Source organism: Rhinolophus ferrumequinum, chromosome 11 (genome assembly GCF_004115265.2).
Source record: "Rhinolophus ferrumequinum isolate MPI-CBG mRhiFer1 chromosome 11, mRhiFer1_v1.p, whole genome shotgun sequence".
Lineage (NCBI taxonomy): Eukaryota > Metazoa > Chordata > Mammalia > Chiroptera > Rhinolophidae > Rhinolophus > Rhinolophus ferrumequinum.
This window is the reverse complement of record NC_046294.1, coordinates 53,164,857-53,190,106: the sequence shown is the minus strand read 5'-3', so window position 1 is coordinate 53,190,106 and position 25,250 is coordinate 53,164,857. Positions and strand designations below refer to the sequence as shown.

At 48.2% G+C, this 25,250-nt stretch overlaps 1 protein-coding gene across 1 annotated transcript in view; it reads left to right on the top strand.

Moving 5' to 3' along the window:
* The window catches only part of TENM4 (teneurin transmembrane protein 4), a 719,375-nt gene that overhangs the window by 217,607 nt on the left and 476,518 nt on the right, over nt 1–25,250 (top strand). Inside the window, exon 3 of the mRNA XM_033120388.1 lies at nt 10,095–10,196. Coding sequence (XP_032976279.1) covers nt 10,187–10,196 — 10 coding nt within the window. The 5' untranslated portion in view covers nt 10,095–10,186. The remainder of the gene's footprint in view (nt 1–10,094; nt 10,197–25,250) is intronic.

Sequence of the window (25,250 nt, the reverse complement as noted above, 5' to 3'; positions counted from 1 at the left end):
CCTGCTTGGAAACTCTTAGACCTAAACTTCTGGAGGAGATCTTGAGAATACAGTTGTCTGTCCCTTCCAGACACATGGTGCTGGTGCTCTAAACAGTGGGGGGGTTGACGTCCTGAAAGAAGGGACGATGGCTAAGGATTCCCTTGGTGTTCCCATCTCTGGAAAGACTCTTGTTCAACTCAGTTTCTCCTCCCACGAACGTTTTCAGCTTCACCAAGGTCGAAATAAGCACATGTGTCATATGGGTGGGCGTGTGAGGGCAGAAGACGTGGGTGGGGAGCTGAGGTTGAGCCCATGTCTATGCTGAATTCCCAGTCCTGGTTTCCTCTCTGGGACCAAGGAGATTTCTAAGGAGGTGATGCGTGTGGCCATTCATTAACAGCCCTGCTGTTCCACACCTGGTGGTCCTTTTAGTTCCTGTTGGAGCCATTTATCTGGGACACTTGAGTCAGTCAATAAGAGGTCACCTGTGACAAGGGCCTGAGCAGAAGCAGAAAGCCAATGCATCATGGATCCCAGAGTCCCCTGTTCTGACTGGGGGAGGCCGACCTCTGCTAGGAAACTCGCCCACCACACAAGGGCTGGCTCCCATGGAGAGCTTGCAAGGCATTCTCCCTCAATTTCTGGTGGGCCCTTTTCTCTTTTGTTTCTGTCTATGTTCCAGCTGGTGTCTATCTGTTTATGGATACTTTTTTCACATCCAAATTCTTGCGTAGTAACCGAGGATGCTCTGTCTGTCAGCAGTTCTCCTCTTTTATCCCTGCCCCCATCCTCTCGCAATACAGGATGGCTTCCTCCATCCCTCTGAATTTCGAAGGATTGATGCTAACCCTTCCCAGCGGTAGGTACCCACACAGACATGACCCACCCAGGCCACCTCACATTAAGACTTAAATGTCTCACTGAAGCCACTGAGAGATGTGTCCCTCGGCCCGTTTCAGTCTCATTAAACTCCTGGCTTCCCTACAGAGACCAGGACATCCTAACCTGCCAAAGGATTTTGAAGTTTGACAGCCGAGCTCCTTGACATCCGCGGCATTAATGATTAGACTTTCCCACATTAGTTTACCAATCGACACAAGTAGTCACATTCAAGCTGGCTCGATTCGTGGAAACAAAAGCAGAGACCTGATGATGCGTCCCTTCCCTTCTCCTTCCAGGGCTGCCTCCTCAACCTTACTTACCCCGTAGGTGCCCTGCCTGTTACTTATTCCCTCCTGGGCTTGACTACAAGTGGTCAGTTCTGCAATGGCTGCCTCTTCCAGCCCAAGCTCTATGGGTCTTTGTGCATCCATTGCACCAGCGGCTGCAGAGGGTGCTTCCACCTGCAGATTCTTTCTCAGCACCCCTCTCAGTGTCTAGGCAGGAAAACAGAAACCACTCTTGGTCTTTCAACAGAGGGGATTTAATGTAGAGAATTGGTCACACAGTTGAGGAAACGGCTAAGAAGCTACACAGCTTATGTTGAGGCAGCCCAGAGATCAGCAGCAACAGGGAAACACAGCCAGCCCTAGGCTGGCAAAATAATGAGAGAAGGTTTCTAGACCCCAGAAGGTGGGACCATCCAGCAGGAGCCAGAACCATCACGTAGCGTGCCTGTCAGGACCTGAAGCAACAGAGCTTACGTAGCTGCTACCAAGGATGCTAAGACCACCAAGAGAGGGGGAGATACCCTAGCTTCTCTCTTCTTCTCACCTCCTCTCTTCTGCCATGTTCTTCCATTTGCCAAACCTACCCGCCCAGAAGCTGGTCAGTGAGGGAGCCTGAGCGTTGCAGTTCCCTGTGAGACAGAGAAGAGCAGCACGTGTGGCAAACAGGCATCTGTTCGGCCCGCTCATCCCCACCATCTTCTTTGTTCAAGGCTGATTTGGCCCCCACCCATTCCAAGAAACTCCTACTCTTTTCTAAGGTCTCTGATCATGACAGCTGGCAGCTTGATATAGGTATCATGGTTTTATATGATCTCCTGAATAGAACAAATGAAGGGAAATCAGGTTCCTCCTGTGCTCTGTAGAGGGGCAGTGGACTGTAAGATCTGTAGTCATCAAGTCTGGCACATGTGAGTAATTGCTGAGGAGAGCGGCATCCCTGTTCCTTGGTAGGAACTTCAAGGTGGAAGATCTTCTTGCAATGGTGGCAGCCCCAGGAGCTCAACTACCCCTGGGACAATGATCTCTTATTCAACAAGATCAAACCCATCAGCCACATCCTGCTATCCATCCATTCTGCCCAGGACGGCCTGTGTTCAGTGGTTATTCCAGAGGGCTGGCGAGTTGTTTCAGGGGACCTCCAGCTCTTGTCTGAGCTGGTTAATCCTTTCCAGCCTGCCTTCCCTCATACTGTCTCTCTCCTCCTCTACTAGCTTGTTTTGGCAGGGGAGCTCAGACAGAGGGGAATGTGGGCAGGAAGAGTCCAAGGGCAAAGCAGAAGAAACAAAGGCCCCTAAGTTTGTACAGCCAAGAAAATAACATGAAACGCGATGAGGGATTTGGGCTGGACTTGTTTTGTTTTGGAGCGTTTCAAGGGGCCCGGCATGCAGTTGTGTTTGGATTGGGAAAAAAGGCATAACTGAGCAGGAGAAAATCCTTTTCAGATTTTATTCAGGCTGTTGCTAGATTAAAAGAAAACACCAGGAGGATTAAACTGTGTGAATGTATGAAGCTTACTGCACTCAGACAAGAGGGGACCCTGTCTCTTCCTGGGATGTGTTTGGACAGCATGTGGAAGCAGTGAGCTTGATTGTTTATCAGTCACCAATATGGTAAATTCAGCATCAGTTGGAGCCACCGACATTGCTTTCCATTTCTTAACTTCAATGATAATGATAATTATTAAATATTAATAGTGTTAGGACTGTTGGTTCGAAGTGACAGAAACCTCAGAATTAACTCGAAGCAGAAGGACTTTCACTACTGCTTCATAGGATCCAAGGAGTTGAACCTTCCAGCCAGAGAAAACGCAGAGATGCCGTGGAATTGGAATCAGGGTTTTAGTTCTGTTCTATTAAATTCGTTTTGTCTCTTTTTGCTTCTGTGGTCTGCTTCTCTCAGACTCGTGAGCTCCTATCTCTCACCAAAGACCAACTTTCCACCACTGTACTACTTTGCAAGGGCCGCTGTTACCAAATTGCCACAAACTGAGAGGCTTAAACAACAGCAAGTTATTGTCTCACAGTTCTGGAAGCCAGAAGTTCAGGATCAAGGCGTGGGCAGGGCCACGCTCCCTCAAGAGGGAAGCAGCGGGTTCCAGGCCTCTCTCCTGGCTTCTTGTAGGTCCTTGGCTTGTGGCAGCAGAGCTCCAGTCACCACACGACATTCTCCCCATGTGCGTGTCTGTCTCTGTGTCCAAATTTTCCTTTTTATACGGACACCAGTCATATTGGAGTAGGACTTATCCCAGTGATCTTGTTTTAACTTGATTACCTCTATAAAGATCCTACCTCCCAATAAGGTCCCATTCTGAGGGATTAGATCTCCAACCTGTCATTTTTGGAGGACAGAGTTCAGTGCAACCACATGGTCACTAATAGCTCTCAAGTTTTCACATCATGCAAACTTCACTATTAGAGAATACATTCTATTTCACTTCCTGTGTTCAGTAATCCCTGGGGAGAACTCTAACTGGTCCATCTTTGATCAGGTTCTTCTCTCTGCAAGGGCAGCCAGGGGGCCCAGAACTATGACTGCCCTGGCTTCGTTAGGGTACCCAGCCCAGAATCAATCAGTGGTGGCCAGGGAGGCAGCGCTCTTTAGGGATACAATTCTCATAGGGCCCACACATCTTTCAGATCAGCTAATTAATGTTGATTACAAATCACCCCCACATTGTAGTGGCTTGTAACAACAAAGAGTTTGTTTTCTCTCATATTCCATGACCGCCATGTGTATTGGGAGTGGTGGGAGAGGGGAGGGTTTCCCTGATAGTTCCCCCTGCTGACAAGTCGTCCCACTGTGCCAATTATTGTACCAGAGTGAAAGAGAACTCGAGAGGGTCCTACATCTGCAATTAAACCTTCTACCTGGGAGTGGTACACTTCTGCTCACAACCCACATGCCGCAATTAGTGACATGGCCCTGTCAGGGTGTGCCACCCCACCTGTGCCCGGAAGGCAGAGAGCCAGAAATAGTTGCCAAATAGCACTGATAACGCTCACAGCCCTCATGATGGGAGCAGTGGAAAAAGCAGTTCCCAGAATCAGGGAGGTGCTTCCCCAGAATAAGATGGGGTGCTGCATGGCTAACTTGTGGGCAAGCACTCCAGGGGCCTCCCAGGCCAAGGGAAAGAGCAGCAGGAAGACAGTGAGGTGTTAAAAACACCCAGGTCTGGCTGGAGCAGAGAGGGTCTGAGGGAAGAGCGGCCGGACACTGGGATGGAGAAGTCGCCAGGCTGGATGGCAAAGAGAACTGTCTGCTATATGGAGGGGTTTGGATTTTGCCCTGAAGACAGTGGAGACCAACAGCAGTATCAAGCCAGGAAAGGCAGGGTCAGACTTGCATTTTAGGAACAGCACTGAGGGTGTGGTGCTTTGAAGGAAGGATTTGAAGCAGAAAGATCGGGTTAGCCCCGGGACTTAGTGGTCGAATCAGCTGGACTTGGTGACTCTGGCATGCGAGCACCTTAGCTGTGATCAGACAGCAGAGACGGCTCCGTGGAAGTTCCGGCATGTGCCCTGGCTCCTGGAGGAAGAGGAGGAGCTGGTGAGCGTGGAAGGACGGGGAGGCTTTGCAGGCTGACGACGAAGCTGAGCAAAGACCCGGAGATCGGGGAGCATGCAGGCGGTTGAGAGCAAGGGTTTGTGTTTGTCCTCTGCATTCCAATCCCAGAACGTTTGATGGTGTGTTTGAAGAGCTTAAAGGTGAACATTAGTTAAATAAAAGCAAGTTTCAGAAAATTGAATAAACTCCCCACTGAAACCACAGACCTCATCGGGTTGCTTTCTGGCACACGTGGCTCTTGGCGAACTGCTTCCTCCCCTCTCCGGGCTTCCACATGAGCCATGTCTCACAGGCAGGGTTCTCGCACACCCCTGTAAGCACACGATCTTTCTCTGGTGAGAGCCTGCTACCTTCCATCTCCCTCCCCGGCAGTTGTCCAGTGGTGCCCCACCTGCTCCACTCAGCCTCCTCTCCGACAACCGTCCCTGCAATGGCATGGGTCCTTAATTCTTTCAAAGACAACTCTCCACGTGATGCAGGTATGGACAGCTCACGTGTGAAGGATTCGCGAGCCCTTGCGTGCCATGCTAACTTTGAGAACCACTTGTGAGTGCGTCGAGGAAGAACCACAAGAGAGAAGCCTGCGGTGCCGCCAGAAAACGGCAGATGAGCTCTCCCCCCGCTTTCCTGGGCAGCAGACTGGTCCTCACCGTGACAAGCGTGGGGCTGGTGGGCTGGACCCACAGAGCTCCTGTAAGAAGAAAACTTGGTTAGGCCTTCGTGAATGAGGACGCCCAGTTCAAAGTCCATAGGAAGATTGCATAAAACCATCTGCTGCCTTTATTTCCCCATGTGTGCATTAAAAATGCACAGCTGCTCAACAGGAAATGTTCCATTACGCTGCGCGGCTCCTCAGCTGGTCCTGGATGTTGGAGACAGGAGGTGAGGTGGGAGGAAAAGTGGGGTAAGCACACCCATGGATTTCCCCCTGGATCTGAGTGTCTCTAGCAGGACATTCCAGATTGTTCCACCCTGTTTATGTGCTTTCTCTATGAGGTGTCGTTCTATGTGTACAGTTGATTCTGTCGATGAGTTTGTATGTGTGGGGATTTTTTTTTTCTTTTTAATCTGAAAATTTGTCTTTGAGTTTACAAGCAGCAGCTGCAGCTGCCATAATTAAAATGAAATAACCTGCTTCCATCAGTCCTTAGGGAGAAAAGCTTTAAAAAAAATTTTTAAATCCATAATCTAAGTGGACTCAGGAATGTGGTGACTCTTCACTCCCTCTTTTACTTGCAACAAGTTTTATGGCTTTGCTTTTCTCTGGAGTCAGGAGGATAGAAGGGAATGAAGCTTTGCTGAGCACTTAGCCCACCTTAGGTACTGTGCACAAGCTCTGATTTGAGTCCAGATTTGACGCTTCACCTCTCTCTATTCTGCCATGCGCCCTTCTAGTATCCTGGTAGACCCCGGATCTCTCCCCACTCTGGTCCGATCCTGGGAGGTTTGGCATTATTAAGATGTTATTAAATATGTTGGCACATATAACGGCTTGGATTAGAAACCAAAGCTTTTAACAAAGTAGCAAGGTGAAGTACCCCGTCCTAATGACGCCTTGAGAAGGAGATGGTTTTCAGAGGATTGGACAGGCTCTTGAAGGTGTTGCTTAAAAGTCACTCTTTAAAACAGGCTCAGAAAATAAAATCCCAGAGGAACTGCAGACTCTCTGGTTATGTTTGGATCTCAGAATAAGGTAACGGAAGTAGAAAGGGACAGCTATGTGCTGGGAATTAAAGATACAGTGGTCAACCTCTCAAGGACCTCCCAGTCTGGTGGAAGCGAAGACGTGGCGACAAATAATTATACGACTCTGGTAGTAAGTGCTAAGTCAAGGGTATGAACAACTTGGTATAATTTCAGCACTTTATTTCCTCTGAAAATCCTTTTTTTCAACTGGTACCTTTTTGAGGAGCAGAGCAACCTCATCGTGAGAGCAATGACCAGAATGTTGAACATAAAAAAAATGAGAAGAAATCATAGTGCATTTTTTGTATGTATCAAGCATCTGGCACTTAGTCTCTCTAATCTTTTGCTATCATTCCCACCTGATTATGAAGAAATTGAAGGAGCTCATTGGTTTGCCCAAGGCCTCGTAGCCGGTCACTGAGCAAAGTGTGGTTCAGACCCACTTTATCTGTTTCCAAAGTCCCTGCTCTTGTCAGGACACTGCTAAGAAAACCTGCACCCTGATGTTAGGTGCACAGCCCACTCTCACCATGTCTTGTGTTTAGAATGAAAACATTTTTTCTCCCCTTGGGGGAAAAAAAAAAAAAAAGTGTTACAGCGGGCGTCTTGCTGGAAGTCATTCGTGGCCATCACCTCCATCTGCAGGTATCCAGTTCGAGTGCATTGAATCGTCCAGGCAATCCTTCCAATAATATGAATTCAGCCCGGAGCTTAGAAATACTCACATATCCATGAGGAAACAGATTCCCTGCCTCCAAACGATGTCCTCCTGGGCTCCTGGATCCACTTCTCCTGCTACCACGCCTTAGCTGAGAAGGGAGAGACGGCAGCAAGTACTCCTAGCAAGGGAGGAGCATGGTCTCCTGCTACCTTTGAAATTCTCTGCAAGAGACCAAAGTCAGTGTTGTTTGGGACCCAGCTCAAAGCATTATCTTATCTCCTTGATTTGTGGTCACTTTGGGGAAAGGCACTCTGTACCTAATTCCACTGGGGGTGCTCGAAATGCAGCCCAGGAAGTGGTCATACCTCCACTCTCCCTAGGGCAGGCGGAGAGGTGCACTGGGGGTAGAAGGTTTATTGGCAGTATCAGGTATGCAGGTGTCATGCTCAGTGTCACAGCACCCTTTATAGCTCACCTGGAAAGAACAGGGTTCAGATCTTCTCTCCACCACTTCCTAGCTGGGGGACTAGGGGAAAGCAGCTTAAATTTCCTGAAGCCCCCTTTCCTCATCTGCAAGTCTGGAAAGATAATATTTGCCTCCTGCAGTTGTCTAGAAGGTTTAATGAGATCAAATAGGTACCAGCACCAAACACTGTGCCCAATGCTTGACACACAAGTAGGAGCTTCCTGCCCCAGGCACCTCCCTTTCCAATTTATACTGTGCAAGACTTGCCGGATTCAACTTCCTACAGCAGATCTCCAACTGGGTCACATCTCTGCTCAAAAGCCCTCGATGGCTTTCTAGTATTGACTGAATAATGGCCATCTTTTCTAGAGTGTCATTCAGGGCCCTGTCTGTCGGAACCCATATCACCTGTCAAGTATGATGTCCTCTACTTCCCTCTACCCAGCCCCCACTCTGGAAAGCTGAGCTCCGCACTCATTCTTTGTCACTCTTTCCCCTCCGTGCTTCTGTTGCCTCATAGGAAGCACTGTGCCCTGTCCCCATGCCACCCACCTAACATACTATCTCTGGTGCAAGATTGAGCTTAAGTGATATGTTGTCCAGTGCATGTTCCCTGATTTGTCAGCCAGCGCGACCTCTTCATTCCTCTGTCTTCTCACTGGGTTTTATCTGTATCTCTCTTACAAAACTGTCAAGCAGTATAATTACTTGTGGCCAGGTCTTACTTTCATTGCCAGCCTGCAAGCTTCCTGAGGGCTGGATTTGTTGCAGAGTCCTCAGTGAATCCTGTATAGCACCTAACACGCAGTATATGAATGAATGAGTGAGGAAGTGAATGAGTAAATACCACACTCCTTTCCTTACTGGATTTCCCCTCCATAAAAATGCTACTAGTACAGAAATACTTCTAAAACCTTTGGTCAACCCATGAGTGTTTTGGTTTATTAACAGTCATTGTGACGCTTATTGGAGGTCCTTTGAAAAAGAGGGAACTCAGGGATGTGACTTGAAAAGGAAACGAACAGCAGGAAAGGCGTTGAGGTTTTCCCTGAAGCCACGGCAAAGGTGAGGGTAGAGGAGGAGTAAAGCGGCAGTTCTGCAGCTTCTTCAAGGGGGAGGGATCGGAAGGTACTGAGGAGAGCCTAAAGCGCACGTGATGGAGGCAGAGCGCAATTTTATAATTTGGGCAAAGGAGAGCGTTTGAGAAAGACCCTGAGTGTGTCATCCGAGTCCCTGGATGTGACTAAGACCCCAGCCGGACCCTTGGGGGCAAAGCCAACAGCTGCGTCCTAAAGTCCACCGGGCACGGGGCACCTGGGGAGAGGACCGGACAGAAGAAAGGGCCTCTTACCCTGCCCACTGTTACAGCAAAGCTCGTTCCTGCTGCTTTCTGGTCCTGTGGAGGGTACATTTGTAATGAACAAGGCAGAGTAGAAATTGGGAGCATAGTAGTCACGATTGCTTCCTCAAGATGCGCAAAATAACACTCCTGCCCTCCGTAGTGTCCTGCCTGTTTTGTATGTTAGCGAACATGGTATGATTGATAAGGACGTTTCCAGGCTGACCTCCGAACTCTGTCTTAATTCTGCTTTGGCCATCGGGTCTTCTACCCAGCCTGCCCCCCGGCACCCCTCCCAAGGAAAAGAAGGGTTACTCTGCACTTGAGCAGAGCCTGGTGACCTTTCCTGCCTCATATTTTACACTTTGATGAGAATAACGAGAATTTTTACAATAAAGAAATATATGCAATGCAAACGAAGCTAGAAAAATTTCACACTTTGGAGCAATTCATTTTTAATGCTGTGATTCCTCACCTTACAGTAGACCATAATGCCTTTTAGTGAGGATCCTCCATATATTTGACAAATGTGGATTCAGGGAATTTCTCAAATAATGGCTTTGTACCTCAGATTCCCAAACGTATTCTCCACGCTCTGTTCTTTAGCCTAGTGGGTCTTCGCTATAAAGCCATGTGCGGTGTTGTCAGCGGGTGAGTGTGGTAGTTGGTGCAGTGGAAAGTACCCAGATCGTGCGTCTCTGAGGGCCTGTGTTCAGAGTCTGTGTTTAGATCCCACGTCCTCCTCTTGCAAGGAATGAGGCAAATGACTTAAAAGGCAAATGACTTTGAGCCTCCCCTCACCCTTCTGTGAGTGGGACAGCATTTCTTTTATTCAATTCACAAAGCTTATCGCACGCAGATAGCTCCTTGGGCCTTGCAGATCGGAAATGAATCAAACTCAACATCGTAGAATTCTAGCGGGACAAAGGACTTCACATGTCATCTAGGTCAGAGTTTACCTCTTTCAGATGAGGAAAGAGGCTCAAGATGATATGGGGAAACAGAAGAAGACTCCCCAGAGCTTCCCAAGAAGGCTGCATAGAGGAAGTTTGCGTGGGGTTCGCAGGGTATTTGGGACCCACTTGCTTCTCTGTGTGGCTGAGGAGCTAGGAACCCATCTCCCCACTGGTGTGTGTTTGCAATGCCTGCTGGGGAGAGATTTGTGAGAAAGGGTGTGGGGCATCTGGCCACCTCACTCAGTTGGGTCTGTGTTCTCTGCTTCAACAGAAAGGATCCTGCCCTGTCCTCCAGGATCGGATGGCCCTGGAAAGAGGGCTCCAGGGCCCACGAACCCTGCTGACTCTTCAGAACATGCTGACATGGAGCCAGGTCAGTCCCCTCCTCTGCTCTGATTTTTCTGTGTCACCAACTTGATGAGAAATACCATCTTAGAATCCAAACCCATGATTGCTTTTTGGTTGAAGACATTTGCCACTAAGCAGCTTGAGAAGTGGAGGAGGTCAGGCGAGAGTGGGGGTGGTCTTTTCGGGGAGCAAATGCAGTAGGAGAACTGGTGCGCGCTGGAAGCCAAGATAGCAGCCAATAGGGTGGGAGGAGAAGGCAGGCGAGAGCCAGACATCCAGCCGGGAAGTGATGGAGGAGCTGGCATCCAGGGGCAGGTCCAGGACCATGGAAGCAGCAGTGACAATATTGTTCATTCTAGGCTGCAGGAGACCAGAGGCAGGGTCCAGAGTTTGGTGGTTACATTTCAAGCTGAGCTAGAGTGGGATCAGAGGCATAGTAGAGAATGGGGCAGGAGGAGGTAAGTGGGTGGCTGCCCAGCGATCCAGCTGGCCAGAATGGCTCCCGGGAGGCTTTTCTTCATACTGCTGTGCAGAAGAGCAATGACAACAACAGTAAGAAACACCCGGATTGGGTGAAAAAACTACAAGGATATTTCAAGCTAGAGGAGAAAAAATGGCACAGAGAAAGGTGGAATCATAAATAGAGGCTGGGTCAGGGTGAAGGAGTCTGAAGAGGCAAAGGAGCCAGCACCCGGGGAACAAGCCTTTATTGAAAACCTCCTAGCAACCACGCAGTTTTTCTTATCCTCCAAGCAATTTTGCCAAGTAGAAGTCTGAGCTTGCTAGGCTCAGTTATGTGGCAGTAATAAATTCACTCCAGAATCTCAGTGGCTTAACAGAGCGAAGGTTCATTTCTTGTTCATGCTACATGTCTAACTGAAGTGGGTGAGGGGCTCTGCTCCACCTGGTGACTCGGGCTAGGCTGATGAAAGCTTGGCTGTATTTTAGGTGTGCCACCTGGAACAGGTGGCCACCTTGGTCTCTGCAGCAGGGGAAGCGGTAGCTGGCTTTTACATGCTTCAGCCCAGAAGTGACACACAACCCATCAACCAGAACTAGTCACATGCATTGGCTGATTTCTAGGCCTCTGGGAAAGGTGGGAAAGACGTGACTGTTTGATGAGCAATAACTGCATCTGCCACAGTAGATAGTATTATTTCCATTTTACAGATGAGAAAACCGAGGCTCAGAGAAATGAACTATCTTCTCTGAGGTCTCCCAGCTAAAAAGTGTCAGAGCCTAGACCTTACATAGCCTCTGATTCAATCATTTACTCGTATGTAGCTTTTCTATGAAGACGTATTGAATATTAAGGATGGGCTCAAGACAATGCCAGGCTCTGGGGACGTAACAGGGAACAAAAGCAAAGGTAGCCTCTGCTCTCAGCCTGAAGAATTTGTAACTACAAACAGGGACACATGCTCAGCAGTCAAGACATACGGTTCTCTGAAGAGACCTATTAAGGTTTTTAGCTTTTCATACAGAGGGACAGGTAAGATGGGGTCACATGTATTGAGGCATTGTGCCAAGTACTTGATTTGTTTATGACTTCCACAAGCCCATGAGGTAGTTCTTACAATTCCATTTTTAATATAAGAAAATTGAGGTTCAATCAGCGAGGGAAGATAACTAAGCTGAAGGTGACTCTTCAACCCCATCCAGGCTCACTTGTGATGACATGAAAGTTAAAATAAAAAAAATTGAATCTCATCCCCCACTCCGTCTAAATCTAAGTGTGACCCCCTCTTCTTGCTCTAAATCCATCCATCCAGGGCCATTCTCCTCCCGGTCCCCCAAACATCCCGTGGGTGTCACAACACATGAACACAGATTTCGCTGCCAGTGGGAGCTTCTTGGAGCCCAGACATGGGGTCCCTCATTATAGCTGGGCTAGAGCAAGGTGTGTTGAACTCAAGGAGGGAGGGAAACCATTGCAGAAATACAGGTAACAGGATCTGAGTCTGACAGGATGGGGTTGAATCTGAGCCTTGACACAGGCAGAGTCTTCTGTCTACAATGTGCTCCCTTTTCTCCCCAGCCCTGTGTCCGCCATCCCTCCTCTTACACTCTGGGCTATATTTATACTGACCCCATCACTTCTGTCCCCTCCTCGGCACATCTCACACCTGGATTATTGCAGTGGCCTTCTCAGGAGGCCCTGCTGCCCCCTTTCCCTCCCGGGGTCAGGTATGGAGATACCTGTTAAAACACTGGTCCGATTAGATCCGTCCTCTGCTCCAAACCGTCCGTGGCTCCCCATCTCACGCAGAGGAAAAGCCAAAGGACCCACCATGACCCACCAGGGACATCGGGTTCTTGGTTGTTCCTTGACCCATGAACACACGCCTGTCTCAGGGCATAAGGCATACCAGCCTTTGTGCCAGTCTCGGGGAAAGCTCTTCAGGCAGAGGGAAGAGCAGTGAACAGACCATCCAAGTGAGCAGAGCACACATGGGGCTGAAAGGTCCTGAACACAAGCGTGTTTTCTGCTCAAGGAACGGCAGGAGGCCAGTGGTCTGAGCCAAGTGGACGCAGCGGAGGTGAGAGCAGGGGACCTGCTCTGACCACCCTGTAAAAGCAGCAATCTTCCCCGTCCAGTTCTTCCTGTGCCCTCTTCCATTTGATCTTTTCTACTTAACATGTGTCTCCACCCGATGCATTATATATTACTCTGTCAGTTTGTCTTTTTTCTGTTTTCTCCCATTGGCAGGTAAGCTCCATGAGGTGAGGGACTTACTTAATGTTGTCCCCCGCAGTGTTCTTATGCTGGGAACACTGGCACTCATTAAATATACATTGAATGAGTGAATGGGTAAACAAGTAATTGCACAAAAGACTGCTTATCGTTACTTGCTTGCACTGTTCATACCATTCTGCCTTTACGTACGCCGTCACCTCCTCTGGGAATGTCTCCAGTGCCTCTCTCTCTGCACTCACTCCTTCATTCTTTGTCACTCACTCTGCCTGCCCAGAAGGGTGAAGTCCGTGCGGCACCTGGCACAGGCATTCTCCCTCCATCCCCGTGAGGCTAGGGCTTTCAAGGGCAAGCACAGCCCCTCATCTCTGAGCCCCCAGTGCCTGGTGCACAGCGGGGGTCCAGCTACTGTGTTGGCCTGAGCAGAGTGCACCAGAGCACCGTGTGGAGTTAGAGCCCAGGGACCTCAGTTCTCCTCCTCCATGTGTCCCCCTTACCCTCATTCGGGAAGCAGGAACCGTTGTCGCCAGCTGGGTCTCCTGTTTAACGGCTGCCTGACATCAGGAAGACCATCGGGAAGACGAGGCAAATGGGACACTAATGAAATGCAGAGAGAAAACTAAATCAGGAGGTGTTGCAAACACCATGGAGGAGGGGGATGTGATTTAAAAGGATCTTTCCAGAGTGGGAGGTGGAGCGGGGGAGTGTAGAGAGTGCTGGAGATGGCATCACACAGGTCCCCCCCCGTGGCACCTACATGTGGGGTGGCCTGTATGATCACGTTAGGGGCTTCACTTTTCTAACTTTAAAACAGGAGCCTTTTCATTGACTGACTCATCATTCGTTGATGCCTTCCCACCAACTTGCCGAAAAAGATTTGAGTGGGTTAACGATTTTCATTTGATTAATTAATGAAGACCAAGAACATTTAATGCAAAGCTAAGGTACAATATAAGAGAGGGAAAAGGGACGGGGAGAAGAAAGCGATTATCAGGGCCCCTGAGAAAAGGGGTTCCTGAGAAACGGTACTAGGCTCTTGGGACAAGCAGCTGAGGCCATGAATGCTACAGACTTCTAGAGATGGGACAGCTTTGGACCGATGGTAATGATGATGACCCGTGTTTCAGAGCACGTTCAAGTTCATTGTTCATTCCTTCAGGTATAGGCATCGACTATGTGCTGTGTGCCAGGGACACCCCCCCCCCCGCTTCCAAGGGGTACTTTTTTCTCTCTATTTCATGGAATGTTCACAGCACCCTGCAAGGTGGTGTTTTAAAACTCATTTTAGAGATGCAGTGACTGAGGTTCAGAGACTCTGAGCCGTCTCTTCAGCAAATGGCGCTGGTACAACTGCATATACACGTGCCAAAGCATGGAGTTGGATCCCTTCCTCACACCATATGCAAAAATTAACTCAAAATAGATCATTGGCCTAAATTTAAGAGGTAAAACTCAAAACCCTTAGAAGAGAGCATAGGCATAAATGTTCATGATCTTAGATTAGGCAATGGGTTAGCACATACAAAAGGGGAGAGGGATAAAAATACATAAATCGGATGTCATCAAAATTAAAACTTTTTGTGCTTCAAAGAACATCATAAAGAAAGTGAAAAGACAACCACAGGAGGGGAGAAAATATTTGCAGTCGTAGATCTGATAAGGGACTTATATCTAGAATACATAAAGAACACTTACAACTTATCAATAGAGGGACAAAAGGCCTAATTTAAAAATAGGCAAAGCATTTGAATAGACATTTCTCTAAGGAAAATACAGAAATGGCCAATAAGCACAGAAAAAGATATCTAACATTTTTAGCCAGCAGGGAAATGCAAACCAGAGACATTGAGTCATTTGAGGGCCCTGCCTTTCTGACACCAAAGCCTCCTGACTACACACCGCCCTGAGCCTGGGAAAGAGGTCACATCTAGGATAGAAAGGGGGCCTGGACTACTACTGAGGGTTCTCACAGGAAGAGGAAGGAGAGGGAGGGACAGGGAGAGGTGGACAAGACAGAAATATCCAGCAGGAAAAAGACTGCCCAGGGGTCTTCTCCAAGCAATGGGCAGAAATTGCCATATGAGAGGGCTTCCCAGGGCCAGTTGCACACTCTGCCCTCTTCTGTCCTTTTTACAGTATGTCCTGAAGCAGTGGTTGTAACTCTCTGGTTTCAGAAGCCTGTTTTACACTTTAAAATTTAAAAACCTCAAAGAGTTTTTGTTTATGGGGTTATATCTATGGAAGTTTGGCATACTAATAATTAGCACTGAAAAAAATGCTACAATTGTTACTTATAGCTTATTTAAACCAACAACAATAAACCATTACATTACCACAAATAACACATTTTTTTTCTTTTTTTCTTTTTTTTTTTTTTAAGGGGAACAGGACTTTATTGGGGAACAGTGTGTACTTCCAGGACTTTTTTTTTTTTTCCAAGTCAAGTTGTTGTCCTTTCAATCTTAGTTGTGGAGGGTGCCGTTCAGCTTCAAGTTGTTGTCCTTTCAATCTTAGTTGTGAAGGGTGCCGTTCAGCTTCAAGTTGTTGTCGTTTCAGTCTTAGTTGTGGAGGGCGTAGTTCAGCTCCAGGTCCAGGTGCCGTTGTTAGTTGCAGGGGGCGCAGCCCACCATTCCTTGCGGGAGTCGAACCGGCAACCTTGTGGTTGAGAGGACGCGCTCCAACCAACTGAGCCATCCGGGAGCACAGTGGCAACTCAGCTCAAGGTGCCATGTTCAGTCTTTTAGTTGCAGGGGGCACTGCCCACCATCCCTTGCGGGAGTCGAACCAGCAACCTTGTGGTTGAGAGCCCACGCTCCAAACAACTGAGCCATCCAGAAGGCAGCTCAGCTCAAGGTGCCCTGTTCAATCTTAGTTGCAGGGGGCGCTGCCCACCATATCTCGCGGGACTCCAGGAATTGAACTTGTGGTTGAGAGCCCACTGGCCCATGTGGGCATCGAACCAGCAGCCTTCGGAGTTACGAATACCGAGCTCCAACCGCCTGAGCCACCGGGCCAGCCCAAATAACATATTTTTACGAAAAATGAGTTTTCTCAAACAAACAAATGTATGGGGTGACATTGTTTTCTATTTCGGCAAATCTCTCTAATATCTGGCTTAATAGAAGATACATCTGCTTCTGCATTCAATCTGGAAAACTCCACTGTAAACTCATAATTCAATGAGAATGAAAAGGGCAGATAGTGGCATAGCATTATTATAAATAGTTTTGATCTCACAGATGTCCAGAAAGGGTCTTGGGGACCTGCAGAGATCCCTGGACCGCACTTTGAAAACTGTGGGTGCAAAAAATAAGACCCTTGCTACAGAGGTCAGCAGGGAGTGGAAAGAAGTGAACTGTGACCCTCATAAAGAGAGGAAAGGAAATGAGGACAGTCTTAGTGGAGAGGGGATGGGAATTCTCCTGGACTAAAGCCAGGCTGCCCTGAGGATGTTGCACATGATATTCTCTTGGCCCAGAATGCTTTCTCCCATCTTGGTCTACTTATCAAAATCCTTAAATGCTTTAAGGTTCATTTAGGGGTACCTGCCTCTGGGAAGCCTTTCTTACCCTCCTTAACCTCCTCAAGGCTGGGGTAAGCCCCGCTCCACACCAGGACCCTCATCCGGGCCACAGTGGGTGAGCACCACTGCAGAAGCGAGTTTGGGAGGTGGAGACCTGCTGGTGGAAGGCCAGGAGAAGGAGCTGGAACTTTCTGTTATTTTTCTCTAAGAAGTGAGAAGAAAGACATTGGAGTCTTTTGCATACGCATCTACTGAATGGAATACAAATTCATATGTACAGAGGACTAAGGTCACCTACATGCAGAAACAAATTATCCGCTACTAAATCTGATTCACTAGCAAATAAAGCATGATCAGTTATCTAGAAAAGAAGGGGAAATGAGGAAAAGAAGGGGGAAAGAAACTAACAGCTAATTGGGCACTCACAGGCCTTCGCCATCCTATCTAATCATCACAACAGTTAGGTGGTCTTTTCCCTCCAGTTTACAGATGAAATACACTGAGGCATCCCCCCACCAAGGATTCCTTGCTAAGAAGTGTCAGGGCTGGGGTTCAAAAGCAAGTCCGTCTACTTCTAAAGCCCATGATTGCTGTTCCCATGACTCCACATGAACTTGGTACCATTTGTTTGATCCAGAGTGTTTACTGCTACGTACTGCTCTTTTTAAAATGTGTTTTTATTTGATCGTTCCAAATACACTTTTTAGCTTGTGGAAAGTTGAACAGGAATACCAATTATGCTTCTTTGTTCTACCCTCTTGGAGTCTACTATGGCAGCTTCCCTGCACACAACAGACGATCAATAATCCCCACTTTTGTATCGCTTATTGTTCATAGAGGACATGGCCACAATTGAGATATTAACCCCGAGTTACTATTAACTAGAGTTATTATTGACGCAGAGATTATTGAGTGCTCAGCCCCTGACAGAACTGTCATCGTGTTCGTGGTAGGAACCTGGCGGGACACAGGGCTTGGGACAGATATATTGTTTTTCTCACGGTCAGGTTGGGGAAACAATCTTAAATAGTTCTTAGGTAAATACTGAATAAGGGCAAAGAAGGTTTATGAGGCTAAGACAGTGTTGTCGCATATGGCGTTGGTTATGTCAGGATACGGTAAGCAATGATCAATGAACACTTACTGAACCCTTACTGTGGGTTAGTATCTGTGCTAAGCACATTGTGTGTTTTACCCTCATTATGAAAACCTACATGTTTTTGGCTCTACATGGTAGAAATACCCTCATTTGCAGTCATCAAATGGAGATGCAGAGAAGTGTCTTGCCTGGGGACGTAGACGTCCTGGTGGATGGTGGAGCTGGCGGTTAGAACCAGGGCGGTCGGAGTACCATCCTCGCTTCCACCCAGGGAGAAAATGCTGAGTTTGTCCAGGTGGGACGCCAGGCTCTGGCTGGGGAGGTGTCGCCGCGCTGGCAGTGGTACTGCGACCACTACATCCTTGTGGTTTCAGGCTCGTTTCTTCCCAGACCATGTGTCTGTCCTCTGAAGTTCCTCTTCCCTCCCCGAGTCGGCACCTTCGGGCTTCGCTCAGAGCACCTGGAATGCTCACCCCCCTACCAGGGCCCCGTCGTCTTCCAGGACCCAGCATTTATTTGCTTAATGATCCTGGGCTGAGTGAGCACCTGGATGGTCTTAGGGAGGAAGAAGAAAGAGCAAATGACCTAAGGTGAAATCCAAAAGGTGCCAAAGATGAAGCGTGAAACCCAGGAGTTCCCTGTTTGCTCAACAAAGGAATCCCTGTAAGGGAACCACCCCTGTCCCCAACCCCTGTGCTTTGGGAAGCGGGTGTGGCACTCTGCCCTTCCCTGAGGCCTGCGCAATTGGGGTTGGCAGAGTGATGTGGCCCCTACTGTGGACATCACTGCCCTTCGGAATGTGGTCCTTAGTTACCTGTCCCCATCCTCAGGATGGGTCTGCTGTGCAGTCCTGGCTGCACAAAATGAGCACAGAGCCATCTCTAAGCCGAATGCCTGGCTCATTGCTAAATGGGAAGGTCAGTGTCACCCTTGGTGGAGTCAATGACCACACCCTCGTAATGGTACGGCTGTCTTCCTGTTGCTAATTGCATCTTCAGCAGCACATCTCGGTGGTCAGTTTCGCCGAAGCAGCCAAGGTCATGGTGTGAAGGCCATTTTCTGAAGCTGTGAACCTCTATCACTATTACCTTGACTTACCTGCTATGAAATGGATGCATTTAGACATCTTCCACCCACACTGCTTTTGTGATAGTTCCCTTGGTGGGAGAAACAAACAACAACAGAAAACAGTGAGTCGACATCGATAAGTATAGAATCCTGTGCCTCTTCGGAGTCTAACCATGGCGGCAAAGCCAAGTGTGCAGAAAACACTCCAGAGGTGAGAAGAGACATTTGTTGAGTACCTATTATATGTCAGCCACGGCGCTAGGCATTTCACAGTCCATTTAACCCTCACAACTAGCAGTGAGGTAAGCATTGTTATTTCTGATTCACACATGGGGCCGTGGAGCTTCAGAGAGGGTCACACAGCTGGGAAGTGGGGGAGCCTGGAATCGAATCAAGGTCATCTGCTGCAAAGCCCAACTTCTTCCCAATGGGTTGAAAATAATAACAGCAGCAGCAAGAACTACCATTTGTGGCATGCTCACTACGTGCCTGACTTGTGTTAGCTTGTGTAATCCTGTCAGCAACCCGGCGATTTAGCTACTACTATTATCACCCCCGTTTTCCTCCTGAGGAAACCAAGGCACAGAGAAGTGCTCTGAGAGTGCAAAGTTTTCTCAGCACGGGTGGCTCAGAAAGTTAGCCCCAGCACTCTGTCCCTGTGTGCTGCTCGGCCGTAAGTAACTCGTTGAAGATAAGCACAGGCCTCGCTCATAGGATGTACTTAATAGTACCTGGTTATTGATAGTTCGCTTCATGGCGTTCTTGTCACCCCACGGGAACGGGCATTCTGGTTGGTGTTAACCGCCTGTGCTAGCCATGGAGCTGCCCTTGCTGTGAGAGACTTCTGATAAGCCCGAGGAGCCTAGAACTGGAATCCCCGTGGCCAGAAGTCAAGCACGTTAGATGACGGTTCGGTGCAGTAGGAGGACCAGTGGAGTCAGACCAATGGAGTCCAAGCCTGGCTTGCCAGCTCCGGACTCTGGGCAAAGGGACTTCATCTCTCTGGGCTTCCGTCTCCTACCATGTAAAATGGAGATAATAAGAGCCCGCACCTCAATGGGCTAGTACAGGTATTAAAAAAAAAATCATATGAAATGTTTACAATCAGAGGTGGCCCAAAGAAACAGGTGCCCAACAGATGTGATCTGTGTATTATCGAATATTATTAGTTAATAGAGTTATTGGACTTAAGAGGTGATCCCGTTCCACCCTTTCAGTTACAGATGAGGAAACAGAGGCCCAGCGTCAGGCAGTGATTGGCCCGGGTCACACAGCATTTTGTTCTCTGATTGCAATTCCAGGGCTCATTCTGATTCAGCCGGCCTCATGTAGAACAGCCTCAGAAGCCACCCACCAGTCTCATTTCTAGAAGTTTAGTTGGCTCTCTTCCAATCTGCTTTATCTTTTTTTTTTTGATAGTCTGTTGTTCTTTGTTTATGCTTTCACTACATACAAAGGGTGCCAAAAAAATGTATACACATTTTAAGAAAGGAAAACTGTATTAAAATGGTAATACTCAATATATACCAATAATAAAAGAGGAATGCAAGTCACGTTTGACTTCTGCAATTACAAGAGGTGCTCAAAGTGGTTACCATCAGCATCCAGACACTTCTGATGACGGCGAACTACTGCGTGAGCAACGTTGACCAAAGTGCCTACTTGTATACAGTTTTTGACACTCCCAGTGTATGTATGCATGTGTGCGTGTGTGTGTATATGAAATATATATATTATATATATATATAAAATATACACATTTAGCTCATTTCACTTTCTGGATCTGATCATTTCATACCTGTAGTATTTGTAGGCATGATTCATTTGTTCATTATATCTGCTGTCTTTTACTCATGGTGGCTTATTTCCTCAGGAGTTCCCATCATTTTTTAAATTGTGAGTTCATGATTGTTCAAACTTTGTAGGACTTCTTTGAGACCTGAATTGAAAATGCATTGCTACAGAAGGAATTTGCATTTGCTCCTGCCAGGTGGCTGGAGAACCACCAAATTGGGGTCACTTTACATTAAATTCTCAGCTTGGACTTGGTTTTGTTTTGTTTTCCTGGCCATAAGGTAATAGCTATTCAAGTTCCAGACCCATGCGAGGGCCGTTTTTTGATTGAGAATTCCCCTCTGCCCAGCCCTAGGGTCAAGTTTCCTTACTGTCTCCTACTATGGGGTCGATTTTTTTTTTTTTCTGATTCACCCTTTCACTGAGGTGTAAATACTAGCCTTGCATGAGGATCTCAGTTTGAAATCCACCTTTTGAAAGACTCTGACCTTGCTTCTTTCTTTGGCCCTTCACTACTAAAAGCCCCAGACCACCCAGGACTGACAGATACCCCTGGGGCTGTCACTCACTCAGTGCTTGGGAACCTCTGTGGATGAATGTCATCTGTGGTTATTATGACCATGAGGATTTCCTTCTCTTTCTTGACAGCTCAGCTCTATATTAAAAATAAGCTCACTTCTTTCATGTGGTACTTGCCTATGTCCTACATTAGAAGGGTTCCTTAGGGTTAGTAGGTAGCCAGAATCCTGGAAGCAGAAGTCTAAAGCAGTCATCACTGTCCTTCTTTGGTGTAAACCTGAGGCTCTTTTAATAGAGTTTTCCTGGTTTTTACCTTTTGGCAGTTTATCTTATTTTCCTTTAAGGTCCATCCAGGATGCCAGGAGAGCTGAGGGCGAGTTTCCACACCATAGGCCAAGTCTCTGTCTCTCAGCATCACCACCGTCACTATCCTGAGTTCTTAGCTTGTGCTTCACTCAGCCTCATAGGGACCTTCACCAAGCGCGTTACCTATAGATGTTGCCAAATGAAAACTCGGGTTTTGCAAAACATGCCGGAAGCTACCACATTCTGAAGGCATGACTGCGTGCTATTGCTCCGATCCAGGCATCCCAGAAATGGCCCTTCAGTTCATTTGCCCATTGATTCATTCATTCCACAAACACTTACTGAGCACCTACTACGTGCTGACCCCATGTGTGGCTTGGGGGATGCAGAGATGGATAAGCCACCATCCTCCCCCTTGTGTAAAAGGACATTTACATGGACAGTGGCCACAGAGTCTGACCATGGCTTTTACAGAACAAAACCTGAAATAGAAGGGGCTAACCCACCTTCCGGTGGGGGTGTTGAGGCAGGCTTCCCATAGGAAGTAGCAAGTGAATCTAAAGTATGAGGAACACGTAGCAAATCTAGTAACAAAACGATCATGACTCCCCAGGCCCTCAAAACATAAACACTCCACTTGAGAAGAAATGGTCCAGCTAATTTTCTTTTCCTAGTCTTGTCTGTGGGTCAGCATTGTGCTCATCTAGTCCGGTGACAACACTTTGAGAAACACCGGTATAATGCATGCATTTTCAACAGGGGCTCTATCGTCTCAAGGGGGAAAATTTGGTTCTTGCGGGTTTACGGGTTAAAAAAATAATCTTAGTTATTACAATGGTTTCTTGTCCTCTAAAGGGCCAGAGTACATAAAAGAATATACAGTATAGTTGCAGTATTAAAATGTCATAGGAAGGGGGAGATTTGGAAGAAAACATTCTATAAAGGCTCTCTGGCGGTGGGGGAGCGGGTGTGGGGTTATAATGAAAAGGCTGAGAATCACTGATAAAACAAATGAGCAGGAACGTCAGAGCCAGATAGACAGACCTACATTCAAGCTGCCTCCTTCATTTAACAATCGGTATAATCTTGGACAAATTAATCCATCTCTCTGTATCTCAGTTTCCTTGTCTATAAAATGGGATAAGCACAGCTCTCCTCACAAGGTGTTTCTGAGGATTCAATGAAATAATGCGTGTAAATCTTCTGGCACTTAGTAGGTACTCAGGACATGTTGTTAGGTGTGAGTCCCTGCCCCCACCCAGCCCCCCACACACATGTTCAGGAGTGGGCCCAGAGCGGATGATACCGCAGAAGGGATGGTTTCCAGCAGTTCTTGCCATGAACACGATGTGTAGGAGAATTCTTCTCACTGGGACCCTGTGAGGAACGTGCAATGTCCCAGGAGCTCTTGGAACTGTTTTAGAGAAGGATCGGTGATCGATGCATTTGAGTTATCAAAGACCACATTGTCTGGTTCTTCCCTCAGAGACACAATTAATATGCAAACCTTTTGGTGTAATTCATGTCAGGGATGCTGAGACTCCCAGGTGCAGTTCAATCGTATCAGTGGTTGTCTTTTACAGGGAGAGAGTTTGGGGTTTTCTTACGGGTTGAAGTTAATTTGGGGGCCTCAACTAGAACTCCTGGCCTCTGAGGCTTCTGCACCACCATTTAAGAAAAAAACTGCTGTCCCTGGACCATGCAGGTGTGGAGCCAGTAGAAGGGCATGACCTGTGAAACGAGGGGGTGGAAGGTAGCAAGGAGAGTCGGGAAAGGAGGCGTGCGTGGCTCTGCTTTGTTACTCCACACTCCATGCTTCCCTTTGTCCACGTCCTCACTTGTGCCCTGGGGAAGGCCTGCAGAGGTTAGAATTACCTGAATGACCTGGCCCATGACAGACCCTCATTATGTATATTTGGAATGATTCATTAACTTTCTCCTCCCCCATAATCAGAACGAACATTATTAAATGTGTGTTTTACTGCATTATCCTAACCCTCACAGCAACTCAGCTATTACTTTTTTCTTCCTCCTCATCATCCCCATTTTATGGATGAGAAAACTGAGTCTGAGAGAGGGTAGGCTGTTGCCCCAGGTGACTGCCAGGGCAAGCAAGAGCTCACCCTACTTGACCTCCAACCCTGGGCTCATCCCCCTTCTGCCATGACTGGATCTTCCCGAGGGCAAGGCCACAGGCTGGTTCAATTCTGAATCCCAGTGCCTGGTACAAGGAAGGGAGGGAAGAGCCCTCCTTTCCAGCAGTGGGCATGGCTGTCTCCCGCATTCTGCCATCCTCCCAGCACCGCTGCTGCCCTGACTCATATCTGGGCCTGTCCAAGTCAGGTGTGACTGGTGAGGCATCACTGCCTTATCACTGACACACAGAGGGCAGCCCCCAAGCCTGCAAACCAGGGAGCACTGCTGTGCTCTGCAGAGCCAGGCAGAGGGGCCTTCTTGCTGACACCTGCTCTGTTTCCCCACAAGGCCTGTCTTGTGCAGCGAGGAACAGTGTCTGAGTGGGTTCATTATCACTGCTCAGAGCATGTCAGGACACAGGCCTAGCGCATCTAAATGTGGGCTGGAGAAATGCTCTGCCGCTCCCTCACCTCCGCCAGCCCCGGACTCCCCCTGCTACTGAGGAGAAACAGGAAAGACAGGGAGTCGGGGCGGGGGGGAGGGGGGCACTGGAGAGAAACTGGGTTGTAAAATAATAAGATAATCTCGCTTTGTAAAGCACGTTGCGACTGACCAGTGTTTTTCTGCATTTCTCCCATTGTTCTTCACAACAGCCTGTTGCAGGGATGGGGGTGGTTGTTGCCATCTCAGCTGGCAAGATGAGAGTGTGCTTAGCCCTGGCTTCTCCAGGAGAGGTGTCAAGGCTGGAGGGACCTTTGCTATCTTCTCATTCACCCTCCGCCTAACCTAGGCCCAAGGAGGGATAGCGCTTTCTGCAGCTCACACAGGTAGCAAGGGGCAGAGCCAGGGCTTAAACCCAGAACCCCTGACTGCAAAGACCGCATTCTTCCCCTCCATTGTGTGGGGACGTCTGAGAGAAGGGAGAGGGGCCCTGGCCAGCCACTGGGCCCAAGCACTGGGTAGAACCTGGGAGCCTCCAGGAGCACAGCACCCAGATTTGGAAAAGTACTGGCGATCAGGCTTCCTTGCATTTGAGTTTTGTCTTGGAGGCCATGGGTTGAGTTCTGCTCCAGCCATGCCCAGTAGAGGGTCATAGTGGGGAGATGGAGCAGAAATGGGTTATGCGGAGTTTAGTGGGTCTGGAACACTCTGGAGCGAGCATGCTTCCCGTGCTGGTTTAGAAACCTCACCAGATGCCTGCAATTATGAAAAGGAGTGTTGAGCCTAATTCTCCAAAACAAACTTACGATTAGCTCGCCAAAAATGTTCGCATGCTAAGTAAGGAAGAGTCTCAGAAGAAAAGCAGTAAAACCAAGGAGGCAGACTTTCAGAGATGTCGAGGAGGGAGGGAACTCGTTTCAGCTTCCTAAAGAGCATCTCTGAAACAGAGGTCTGCTTGCGACCCTCTCTACTTAGTGATTTCTCGTGGCTTCTCCTTGCGCTCCAAAGGAAGGCTGAACTTCTCATGGTATCATAGAAGGCCCCGTGTTATCCTTTTCTCAGAAGATTTTGTCATTAACAGGAAGGAGCTCAGGCTCTGGGTTCAAATCCTGCCTCTCATTTCCAAGGAGTGACACTGCAGCAATTTCCTAACCACCCTGTGCCTCTGTAACTCCGTGTGTAAAATTGACGTGACAATGTGTTGCTAGGATCGAGCGAGACAGCACAGAGAAAGCTCTTGGCACGCTGCCTAGTCCATAGTTAGTGCTCCCAATCAGTTGGGTGGTGGTATTCTTGTTAGCAGTGGCAATGGTAGTAGCTGTAATCACAGTACGTCCCGCCTCCTGGGCCTTTACAAATGCTCTTCCCTCAGGGTGGGAGCCTTTTGGCTACTTTGAACCTGTCAAAATCCTCCTCACTCTGCCAGGCCCACCTGGAAGGTAAGCTCTGCTGTGACCCAGGCCTTCGCTATGCTCCTGCCCCTCACCCATGGTGGGGA